The sequence below is a fragment of the Typopeltis vanoorti genome, chromosome 5, assembly GCF_054136105.1.
Source record: "Typopeltis vanoorti isolate ZY-2024b chromosome 5, IOZ_Tvanoo_1.0, whole genome shotgun sequence".
Lineage (NCBI taxonomy): Eukaryota > Metazoa > Arthropoda > Arachnida > Uropygi > Thelyphonidae > Typopeltis > Typopeltis vanoorti.
In genome coordinates, this window is record NC_143553.1 from 31607480 (window position 1) to 31620453 (window position 12974).

The 12974-nt window shown below is 34.3% G+C and overlaps 1 protein-coding gene across 3 annotated transcripts in view; it reads right to left on the minus strand.

Moving 5' to 3' along the window:
• The window catches only part of LOC150106291 (uncharacterized), a 224772-nt gene that overhangs the window by 75792 nt on the left and 136006 nt on the right, over window positions 1–12974 (minus strand). For all 3 annotated transcript variants that reach the window (XM_090392309.1, XM_090392311.1, XM_090392310.1), the window contains exons 6-7: window positions 7810–8689; window positions 1073–1121 (exon numbers count right to left, since the gene is read on the minus strand). In XM_090392309.1, coding sequence (XP_090248435.1) covers window positions 1073–1121; window positions 7810–8689 — 929 coding nt within the window. The remainder of the gene's footprint in view (window positions 1–1072; window positions 1122–7809; window positions 8690–12974) is intronic.

Below are 12974 nucleotides of genomic sequence, written 5' to 3' on the forward strand. Positions count from 1 at the left end.
GCCCAAGGCGCCAATTTCACGGTGGTGGCCTACAGGACATACACATGGTGACGGATGAGGCCTTGAAATGGAAAGCCAATTCAAGGCCTCATCCTACTGGACCTTGACCTGTAGTTGGTATGGTGGTGGTTATGGAGGAAACAGAAGATCACGGTCCCGTCTCACCACGGAGACATTATTCTAGTAGTCACTCTCATAGTATCAGCAGAACTCCTCATGTTAGAAGATGATGATACAGTGTGAAATGGGCCTCCTCTAATGGATCAAGTTTTCTCACACAAGACACAACTGCTCTCTACTTAAACCTCGGATACACCCACTTTTATGTTGTGAAGTGTTGTGAAAACATGCAGTCTTGTCATACTTGGTGCAGCAGGACGATAATTGTCCATGGCTTAATTATGACAAGTTACTTTTGCTTTATATTTTTTTTAAAAAAAGAAAGACTTAGTAAGCAGGTTGTGCCTTTTATGTAATGAACTTTTATATGTTAAGATTTTCATCATTTGTTTCTGGAAATTGTGATTGTATTTTTCACTTACCAGTTTCAAGTAGCCATAAGAATAAATTAATTAATTTAAAAACCAATTATCTTAAAGATTAATTATTATTTTCTATCATTTCCTAGCACACGGCAACAATTATATTTTAATAGGTGATCCACCGAATGTTCGTTACTTGTATTCCATTCCTATAACCGTTTGTGTGACACTAAAGATGTACTATTAGTTTTAGTATGAAATATCTGTACCTTTATTAATTAAAAGTTATTACTGTGGTCTTACGCGTTCTTTTAATAATTATACTATGCCACAGATATACCTCTAAAAATAAGAATCATTTGTATGCATTTTGAATTATGCATATAAATCACTTATTTTTTCTTTACATATAATCCTACAAAAAATGCAATTTTAGATATTAATCAATTAATATTAAAAGCAATACTTCAGAACAGTTTCTAATTTATAAATTGTAATATTTTAGCAACAACAATTTGCAAAAGCTGATGATAAAGCAAAATGCAAATAAACTCAAAAAAGTTAAATAAATTGCTTAAAACTGTCCTTACAATCTGCCTCTGCTTTTCCATAACTGGAAAATCCCACTTGGAAGCAGACCTGAAAATATAAGTAAAATTAAAAAATCCACACAAGTACTTGCAAAATTCAATAAATGAACATTTAATCAAAATTCACATCATAACTCATTTATCCTTCTTACTTCTTTAGTTTAAATTTCAAATGTCTTTTGCTTTAATAATTCTAATTCTCAAAAGAAACCAACGACTGCTAATATATTGAAACTTGTGTATTAATTTTTGGATGATTTTTCGTAAATTTTAATGGTATTACAACAACAGACAAACAAAGTTTTCAAAAGATGTGTAGTGTAGCTGTGCAGGAGTTGATCTTAGGATAACAGTCTCCCAAATTTTTGGCAATTAATGAAACCATACTAGTTAAGGTTAGAAGAATGCTTCACAGCCATTGATGACTCTAAAAATAATCTTTCTGACCTGTAATAACTTCTATATGGTTTCTTCCATCTGAAAGGGTGTCCAAAGCATGGTTTTCCAGTACAGACATGCCATAATAATGGTAGCAAATGCATCTCTTATGTTCTCCAAGAAATGTTAAGAGATCTTCCTGTCTGTCCATCATAGGCTAAGTCACAGGGAACTTCATACACTACATGATATGCTAGAGCATCGGTTTCCAACTGGTGGTACGACTACCCCAGGGGTACGTGCTGGCCCGTTCAGGGGTACACAAAAAATAATCAGTAAAGGCGGAAAAATAAGTAAAGTAAACAAAATGCAAAACGTTAGTTATGGAACAATAAATGTTAAGTTTGAAACAGCTATTTTAAAAACAAGGGATATAATTTATAGAAATGGGTTTAAAAGGGGTATACACAAGTGGAAAAAGGCTGAGAACCACTGTGCTAGAGGAGGGAGTTTGTCCTTGAGAGAGTGGATCAAAGTGGCTAATTTCACATCATTTCAATGTTGTGTGAAGATTGTGTTTTATTAGTACTTTGGTTATCTTTTCAGCTCCAACAAAAAAAAAAGTATGGTAACGATAGTTGAGTTCTGTGAAGAGAGCTGCATCATTAGATTAAACACCCTTAGCTGTGTGTGTTTTTAAATTCCATACTGGGTTCAATGATAATATGATTGCTTATGTAGACATCTTTCTGTGTGTTGGCTTTCTATAAATGAAAAAAGATTATGAACCATCTGAAAGGTGAGTGACTAATGTGTAGAGAAAATGCAAACAATTATTTGATCTCCTCCCATCACTGTGAAGTGAATTTTGGGGTATTGTCTGTTAAGGTGAGTTACAAAAGATTATTTAAAGATGTTGGTATGAAATCCAGCAAAATAGAAGTCAGTTAAATAAACATCTTTTTATAATTTAGTTTGTTTGATGGTGTAATACCATTAAAATAAGTACTGAATAATGTCGAACACGTAAATAAAAGGATGAGTAGGTCTTGCACATCTTTTCATTTGAAAAAACGTGTGATATCCAATAAGCTGCTATCCAGTTTATTGGATACTCGAATTAGCTTGAAAAAAAGTTCCATTTTTGGTCTACAGACTATGTTTTAAAATAAAGAAAAAAAGAAAATAATAAAATTAAAATTATTATAATAATAATAATAATAAAATATCCCTAGTCTACCCATGGCCTTTTTTCAAACCCATGGTGCAAATGTACTATAGGTTTACAATAGTTCATGTTTAAACAATGATTTATTTATCCAAGAAATGAAAACTTATTTATTTCAGAAAATATTTAAAGTATGAAAGCATAGTCTTTAAAATCAAGAAATTATAAGGATTGTTTCCAAGATAGTGTTCTTTTCTTTTTATAAACTTCAGGGTAGCACGCATAAACATACTTTAAATCTGTAGTTGGTGGAGACGGAGAGTTGTAGAGTCATCCCTCTATGAGTCTTTGCACTCCCTGGAGGTGTCATGTAATAATAATAATGATAATAATAATAATCTGTAGCAACCTTTCCAATGGGTGCAAACCTTGAGTCTTGAAACTCAAAAATCTGAACTGCTTCATCAAGCATGAGAGTGAAAGGAACAAACAGAAGTTTTACTTCCTCAGCTTCTTCAACATTTTGCCATTTTAAGGTGGTTTTAATGTCTGATCTTTTCTTGTGCACTTGAAGCAGATCAGTGATGCCATATGTAAAAACCTCAAACTGCACTTGGTTAGCAATATTAATGACTACTTCTGTTTCATTTTGTATGATCTCTGCTGGCTTTTGAAATTGTTCAAAATTATCAATAAACAGATCACAGTAGTACTGTATTGTATAACTACACACATGATATGAAATGATATATATATATATATATATATATATATGAATGTTTAGCATATATTTATTGCAATAAATATTCACATTTTCAATATTGTTGGCACTTCATAAAAAAATAAACTGTAAACTTTTAAACTTGTAAAGTGGAAACTGCCAATACATGCAATTCTGCAACGCGATACATAGTTTGTCAAATTAAATAAACAAATTTGTACAACCAGTAAAAATAATTCCATTTTACTGTTTATCCAAGCATTACATCTTAATGCTATGTCTTTATTAATGTTTAAAGAGGAAAAGGATTAATGTGACCAATGATTATGTCAAAAAATGAAGTCAATTTAATTCTCAAAGCTGATATATTCCCACAGTGCTCTGACCTGCCATTCCCTAACTAAACCCTGGTTTTCCAAAAGATGCATCAAGGCTGTACAAATGAAAAACCAAACATACCATTACTGGCTCAAATCAAGAACTTCATCCTCCTTTAGAGTTTATACCCAATCCCAAAATAAATGCAAAAAAAAAAACAATCAATACTTCCAAAACAGAGTTCTAAAAAGCAAAAAGCAGGAAATTAGCAGCCTGTCCAAACGGCAGCCGAGCCTTCTGGTCTATCACCAAAGCAATCAGTCGTAACTTCTGACCAACACTGTTCCCATCCCTATCACACCTAGATGACTCCATTGTATCATCACCTATAGAAAAGGCCAATCTCCTGGCCTCACGCTTTGCTTCCAATGCATGCATAACTGACAATGGCAAATGTCCCCAAACCATTCCAGATGCCCTATATTCTTTTGCCAGAAAGAGATCAATAAAATACTGTCCAAATTAGACACAAAAAAACCTCCTGGCCCTGATGGCATTCCCTCCAATTGTCTTGAAGTTTATGCAACAGAACTGATCCCTGTCACCTATATATAGTCTTACTCCACTGGTGAGAGTCGTTCTCTTTTCTTTTGTTTCACAGGAATTTCTAATTTTTTTTCTTGCACTCAAATTTATTAATAAAGTCAATATAGTCATCATTTATGTAACAGTTCTTAATAGTCTATTCGGTCTCTTCTATGTACTTCCTGAACTTGTGGTAGTCTATTTGTTTGGATTGTCTTTTGTGGTTTGATGTTGCCCTGATGATGTTCTTTTTTGTGGTCTATTCTTATAATGGCTCTGAGGAGTCTGTGGTCAGAATCTATGTTGAAGTATGTTTCGCCTATTGTGCCAACATTTTGTACCAGTCTTTTACAGTCTGTTAAAATGTAGTCAATTTCATTTTCTGTAATATGTAATGTAATATATAATAACCTACGTAATATAAATTATATATTTTTGTTATATTTATTTATTTTGGTTTGCTAAATTTTATTAGACTTTGTTATAATTAAATCATATTGTCCATTATCCAATCGCAACCTGCAATTCCATATCTGCATTATTAATCATTCTGTTATTTCCACTTGTGCATTTTTTTTTTTTTTTTTCATGTGAATCTTAAATACAAAGTTTGTTAGTCTATAGTATATTAGTATTAATACCATGGCTAAGGATTAAATAATTCAGAAACACTTCTCTAAAGATAAAAAATGGAACATTTTTTCAAGCCACTATAGGCCTCTAATAAATATTCGTTGTCTCATGCTGGGTAATGAAATTCACCTACCAGCTAAAGATATTTGCAAACATCCAATGTCCATAGTGGGGTTTGAACAAAAGAGAAGATATGTTATCTGCTCAGCCAACTGAGCCAACAATCCATCTTTTAAATCATCCATACTCAATGCAGTCATGATATTTGAGTGTAAATTCCATGCATGAAATCCATACTACATCTCAATTAAAAGACATCTCTTCTCTCTTCTGATACTATAATAATGCATTTTTTTTTTTTTAAATATCATTCTCACACGAGGTTGCAGAAGCTGTATCAAACTGATGATGATGTATGCGGACAGGGGGTTAAGAAGGGGGGAGAGAGAGAGAGAGAGAGAGAGAGAAGGAATCTACTGATGTTCTTTCTGCACAGTTGAAGGTTGTAATCACTGGAGAATACTTCATAGAGAATGTTCCAGAAAGCAGATATAATGGAGACAAAACATGAGTAGGAGTATAACATGTCAGTTAATGAGTAGTAGTAGGGTTTATAGTTCAGCAGCAGCTGCTCATGTTATTGTACAGTTAGGACAAATTGGAGAAATGATGGATTTCAGTTTTGCTGAAATCCATGGAAGTACCTATAGCAAAAACAATGCAGAAACAGAGTGCTATCATGTGGCTGGAGAGAATCTGTGTGTGTGTGTGAGAGAGAGAGAGAGAGATCATCAGTTAGTGAAGCTATCCCTTGCTGAAGATCAAGAATTTTTAAAGAGATTTTTGATATACACCACCCCAAATGCATGCACAGTATTCTGAGGTTGAACAGATTTCAGATTTATACAGAATTAGTTGAACATAAGAAAAGTAACGTATTGAGCAAAAAAGGATGCCGAGTTTTCTGGAGCTTGAGCTACAGAAATGATGTGTTTGTGCCAGAAAAGGCTAATGTACAGGTCAATGCAAGATAAGAGATCTGGTCTTCAACTACTGAGTCAAGTGTTATTAAAAGTACCAAAAGAAGTGCTAAGGTACTTTTTTTGAGATGCTCCATTAAAATATGGTGTGGAGATCAGTGTTTAGTGTATTAGTCGAAAAGATCAGATCTTGAAGCTCAGGATGTTTGAGAACTGCAAGGTTTAACATATAAAGAGCAGGATTAAAGTGCTATCGCAAACCCATGGATAGCTTTAAGTTAAGTGAGAGATGGTAATTTATGTATATGAGGAAGTGGGTGGGTGATATAATAGAACCCTGAAGAATAACTGCATTAGTAGAGAAATCTAAAGATATAACACTATCCCACATTTCATGCAATGAATGATCTGAGAGAAAACTGTTGATCCACTTAGAAAGGAGACAAAGCGAACCACAAGTCAGAAATTTTCTGAGAACTCCCTCTATGCCAGACCAATACCAATCAGATATAGTCTACTTACAAAGGTATCACTGTGCGGTCTGCTTTCTCCATACTTTGCAAATAGGTTTTATTTTTTCTCTGGTTCTTCACTATGTGCCACTCTGAATGGTTTCCTTTCTTCAAACTGTTCCACTTGTGCTAGAGTTCTCCCTATACCATTTCTGCCTATACACACTAGTCTACACATTAATGACCTTCTCTCACTAATCTATCTATATTTTCCTGATGATGGTACCCCATTCCTCTTCATTTGACAAACCTTAGCACTCAACTGATGCAGGCAGCTTCAAAGATCTTAACACTGAATGTCTTAAACACCGATCTCTAGGACAACATATATATATTCTGTTCCACTTAGTCATTTGACAAACCTAACAGGTTCAAATGATCCAAGTTTCAATATTATCTTTCAAAACTAATATCTTATTTACTGATTTCTTTGGCATTATCTAGTAAAGTGAAAACAATCATGTGAACTTCAAAAATTTGGCTGCCTATTCCAGTTACTTTTACTAGTGCTGTCCTAAACTGGCTACCATTATTCCTCCAATATCCTCTATGATTTAAAAACACAAGTAGCAGCTGGTGGTTAACATCAATCCATATGCAGCTTGGCTTTAAACTTATGAACCTAACTTCTCATCCAGCTCTTTCACCTAACCTTCTTTTCCTTAACCACTTGTCCACGTGTTGTGTTGTGTTAGGTTTTGTGACCTCACCATGTGGAGTAGGTACATATAAGTATCACAATTAATTAAAATATGAGTATAATCAATTAAATTATTATTTAATTTAATTGATTAAATTATACAAAATACAAAAATTTTCTTAAAAATTTCTTAAACATTTTCTACATTCACACAGATTTTTACTAATTTTATTAAGGGGAGTCATTTTAAACTAACTGTTATGAAATTCTTACCCACATATGATGCCAATGTGCGATAGGTCTTGTAACTTTCATTTGTAGATAAAATATAAAAATAGACAAATAAAAAGTAACTACAATTTTCTTTTTTAAATATCAACCTTACACACCAAAAAAAGTTAAAGGAAAAGTAGGAATCAGCTGGTATTTTGCTTGAATATCTAGAGATTGTAGCCACTGGGGAAGACCATCATGAGGGAGACTGTTCTAAAGAATGAGAAGGGGAAAAGTTGGTTTGGTAGGTTTGAAGCCAGACAGTAAAAGGACATTGACTATGAGCTGCTTATAGTCTTAGAAGAAAGTGAAGGAATGGTGGTGGTGGTCAGTTTCAGCAGAATATCACCTATGAAAAGACATAAGATAGACAAAACAAAACATTTCTGTCTTATTTTAAAAAACTACCAAAAATTATTAAGCTCAATATATGTGTATTAATAGAGAGAATTTGAAAGGAAAAAAAAAAAATCTAAAACCAATATACAAAACATTTTCTTAAAATATTTTCAATTTTTCAAGAAAATACCTTTTTTCTCCCTTTCTCTGGTAATATTCTTTTAATCTGTCTGACCAAAGCTGTTTTCCTGGATGGCTATTTGAGTCTGACCTCTTTACATCAGGTTGTTCATCTGAGGAACAATTTGGAGAATGACTTCTCAAAGACTTTCTGCTAGGAAATTGTTGCTGTTCATTCAAACTGCTATCATTACTAGAATTATCACATATGGATATCCTATTAGATGAAGGCTCTTGGCACTGACTATTTTCAGCATAAACATTCGATTTTGTGAGGCACTTTTCCTGAGATGATTTCTGCTTCTCTACTTGCGATCTTCTAGCTGACCAACTTTGGCATTTACCACGAGCATTTTGAATTGCACAGTGACTAATATTTGCAAAAAGTGCTATATTAGAAGATAATTGTTCACCTAGTAGAGAATTTGTCTGGTCCTTCAATGGCACATCATCTGATTTGCTTTCAGTATGGCATTCTGTTACAGATAAGTTCCTATTATCTTTATTTTCACTCTTCTGAAGGGAAAGGCCAATTTCACTTGTTTCATATGAATGACTTTCATTGCATGGAATGTCATCAGGTAGAGATATAAGAGTATTATTTGGTTCTGTCAGTTTTGGAGGTATTACACAATAATCATGATCAAAGAGGAAACTTTGGATTGCTAACTGATTCACTTGTTTATTGATTATTTTGTTTCCTGAAATTAGAGGTTTACTTCGTGATGTCTTTGGGAATTTTGAATGAATAGACAGTTTGGCATTCTGTGATGAGCTAGAACATCTTGATTTCTGTAGAGACTCTGGTGGTATCAGTATTGATCCTCTTCGAACTGCTACATTTAAAGACTTCATTTTAATTCTTTCAATAACTGCAGTTGATGGCATATCTATTAAAAGATAAACATTCAATCATTGTATGTTATTTGAAGTCTACTGAGTTCATTATTATTATTTATATGATTCTACTGTTAATTATTTCCATCTCCCACAATATTGCTAAAATTATTTTAACATATCAATAACAATGTTTCTTTTTTAGTGATCCTAGAAAGGGTTCTTGATGGTAGATTGAGGGAGGAGGTGGAGATTGCAAAGGAACAATTTGGCTTCATGCCTGGTAGATCAACAACAGATGCTATCTTTGGGTTACGACAGATGATGGAAAAATATCGAGAGAAACAAAGGGAGCTACATCTGGTATTTATTGATCTGGAGAAAGCATATGATAGAGTGCCAAGGCAAGAAGTCTGGAGGTGTCTGAGGGAGAAGAAGGTGCCAGAGAAATATGTCAGGTTGGTGCAGGAAATGTACAGAAATGTGAAGACAAGTGTTCGGACCTGTTTGGGACAGACAGAAAGTTTTCAAGTAACAGTTGGCTTGCATCAAGGGTCAGCATTAAGTCCTTTTCTGTTTAATATTGTGATGGAGGTGGTAACAGAGGAGGTGAGAGAAGATGCACCTTGGACAATGCTGTATGCAGATGACATCTTGCTGTGTGTAGATTCAAGAGAAGAAGCGGAAACTAAACTGGAAAGATGGAGAAAAGTACTGGAAGAGAGAGGTATGAGACTGAGCAGAAGTAAGACAGAGTATATGTGTTGCGCAGTGGGCGGTGGCCAGGAGACAGACCTGGAGCTGGAAGGAAATGTCATCAGGAAGGTGAGAGACTTTAGATACTTAGGTGCGACAGTGGAAGAAGATGGAGGAGGTGAGAAGGAAGTGGGATGCAGGATACAAGCAGGTTGGAGGAACTGGAGGGAGATGGCTGGAGTGTTATGTGATAAGAGGGTGCCGATCAATCTGAAAGGCAAAATTTATAGGACAGTAGTGAGGCCAGCTATGACATATGCTATAGAAACTGTGGCCCTGAGGAAAATAACATTAGCAGGATGGAAGTAGCAGAGATGAGAATGCTTAGGTGGATGTGCGGTGTGACCAGAAAGGATCATCTGAGAAATGACTATGTCAGGGGAACAGTGAAAGTTACGAACTTAGGAGCGAAAATACAGGAGGCAAGGTTGAGATGGTTTGGTCATGTGATGAGGAGGGAGGACGAATATGTGGGAAGAAGGGTCATGCAGATGGATGTGCAAGGAAGGCGGAAGCGTGGGCAGCCAAAGAAGAGATGGAGGGAGCTGGTAGAAGAGGACTTGAAGATGAAGAACTTGGATGTGGTGACAGCCCAAGACAGGAAGGTGTGGAGGAGACTCATAAGAAACAGTGACCCCACTTAAGTGGGAGAAGAAGAATAACAATGTTTCTTTTTTAGTGAAGCAAGTTATCAAATTACTCATTCCTGAAAATAGCAGAAAACCATGAAATTGACTAGATTACTAACTCTGCAAACCTTTTCAAATGCTACATATCTCAACCAGAATATGTTAAAAAAACATGTTCCAAGCTTAACTTAATTCACAAAATATCACTGCTGTTTGTCAATGTAATCCCCCTCCCCCATGCACATCAGTCACTGTTCTTTATAGATTTGGGGGTTTTTCATTTGTGCCTAGCTTGTCGTTTTTTGCATAAATTTTTCATTTCACAACCTCAGAACACTATAAAAGAGATGAAAATTGAATTCCTTAGGGGTTTGCTTTAACTTCAGAAGTGAAAACAGGTTCAAATTTGGAGGATTCAAATCTAGAATGCAAGCATATTGTGAATGACTTTCCAGTTTGGTGCAGAATGATTAAACGCTGATTTTGATGCATGACTAACTGAGTGATCAAAGCTTTAGCCATTTCTTCCATTGTCATTATATCATTGCATGGAATGTCATCAGGTAGAGATATAAGAGTATTATATTAAAGGTGACAACAACAGCTGACATGTTGTTATTTATAGTTTTTGCTCTTCCTAATTCTTAAAAATTAGGAAGAAAACTTTGATATATGTCATTGTAAAAATTCGACGTAGCTCCAAAATGACAAAGCATTTTCATCAATTTTTACAGAGATCAAGTCCTGTAAGATTGTTATAAAAATAACCTTGTATGTCTGTATATAGTTAAAGCTAAATGTCATCATCATCAAATTCCTACCATGTACCCTCAAGGGGGGGGGGGGTGTACAGGATATGATAGTACTACATGAAAAATTTACATCATTACTAATTTCCTATCTGCAATTTCCTCCAAATCAATCTGTTACTTGTCAAGACTCCAACATAATCAGATCTTATATTTCTATTGTCTAAGGCACATTGTACCATATCAATCCACCTACATCTTGGTCTTCCTCTGGGTCATTTTCCTGCTAACCTGGCAGAAAACACTTGTTTTGCTAATCTTTCCTGGCCTATTCTGTTTAAGTGACCATACCACCTGTTAATGCATTCCTGGATGCTGACAATATCAAGTTCTTTCCTAATATCCTCGTTTTGATTTTATATGATATTGCCATTGATGCCATCTGTTCATGCCTCTAATCTTTCTCAGGACTCTCATATCTGCGGTCTCTAGTCTTTGGTCAAGTGTTTTACTTCTGACCCAGCTCTCAGATCCATAAGTTAAAACTGGTTTGAACACGGTCTTGCATACAGTTAACTTAGTGTTCCGACTAATTTCTCTCTTATTCCATATGAATTTATTCAATTGACTTCCTACCATACCAGCTTTGTTGATTCTGTTGTCTATTTCCATATTTAATTTCCCACTAAAAATCATGCCTAAGTAGCTGAAATGTTGCACTTGTTCCACAGGTTCTCTGTTCGCAACGCAGTTAACATTTTCAACGATTCTGCCTATTTTCACTGTATTTGTCTTTTTATTGCTGACCTTCATACCATATCTATTACAACAGTTATTCAATTTAGTCAGGGAATCTTGCAGACTTGTAGCAGATTTATTTAGAAGTATAATGTCCACATAAAGCAAAGAGCTGACATTAACATCTCCAAATTTGATATCATGTTTAATACCACTTTCCTTCATAATGTGATCCATATAGATAATGAATAACAGAAGGGATAATGTACATCCTTGTCTCACACCAGATTTAACATTAAACCATCTTCCTGTACTTCCTTCAATTCTAACTGCTGACTTACATTATCATCATCATGCGTATCAAGGATTTAGGCCTAGCATGGCCTGTTCCGGCCTTAGAAGTCATCGTTGAATCGTTTAAGAGGACGTCCTGGTTTTCTTTTTCCTAATGGCTTGTACTTTAAGGCTTATTTTGGTAATCTTTCTGTTTTCATTCTTTGAACGTGTTCCATCCATTTATCTTTATATTTTTTAATTTTTTCTATTACTGGTTCTTGGTTTAATTCTTTCATAATATCTTCATTTCTTTTGTGATCAAATAGGGTATACTTTGCAGTTTTTCTCATAAACTTCATTTCTGCTATTGTTAATCTTTGTTTGTCCTTTTGTTTTATTGTCCAGATTTCGCTTCCATACATTAAGACTGGTAGGGCTAATGTATTGTATACTTTTAGCCTGGTTTGTTTTTGAACTAGGTTTGGTTTAAACGTAGAGTTAATTACACCATTTTAATTACACAGTTATTTTTAAATATTTTGCAATTTTTACGTTTATATCTTTTTCATTTTCATATGTGATCATACATCCTAGGTAATTAAATGAATTCACCTGTTGTAAGATCTTGTTATCTATTACTATTTTAGTTCTTGCTGGATCTTGTCCTTTAAATACCATAGTTTTTGATTTTTCTGTTGATATTATCATACCATAATCTTTGGATATCTCATTTAGATCTAAAATAGCTTTCTGTAAGTTATCTTCAGAATTTGTAATTATTATTTGGTCATCGGCAAAGAGTAGAGTGTTTAAGTTAACTGTAGGAGAAAGTTTAATTCCTTGATGTAAATTTTTACTCCATTTTATTATTATTTCATTTAAGTAGATATTAAAAAGAGTTGCTGAGAGGGGACATCCCTGTCAGACCCCTTGGTTTATCTCTCTCGTATATGATAGCTCGTGATTTAATCTTATTTGTATTTGATTATTTTCATATATACTTGTGATAGCTTTTAGGATATTATTTGGTATTTGTCTTTCTTTTAATATGTTAATTAATATGTGTCTTTTAACTTTGTCAAATGCTTTTTCAAAGTCAATAAATGCAATATGTGTTTCTAAATTGTAATCTCTTCTTTTCTCTATTATTAATTTTAGGCAAAAGGCCGGGTCTATACATGATCGTCCTT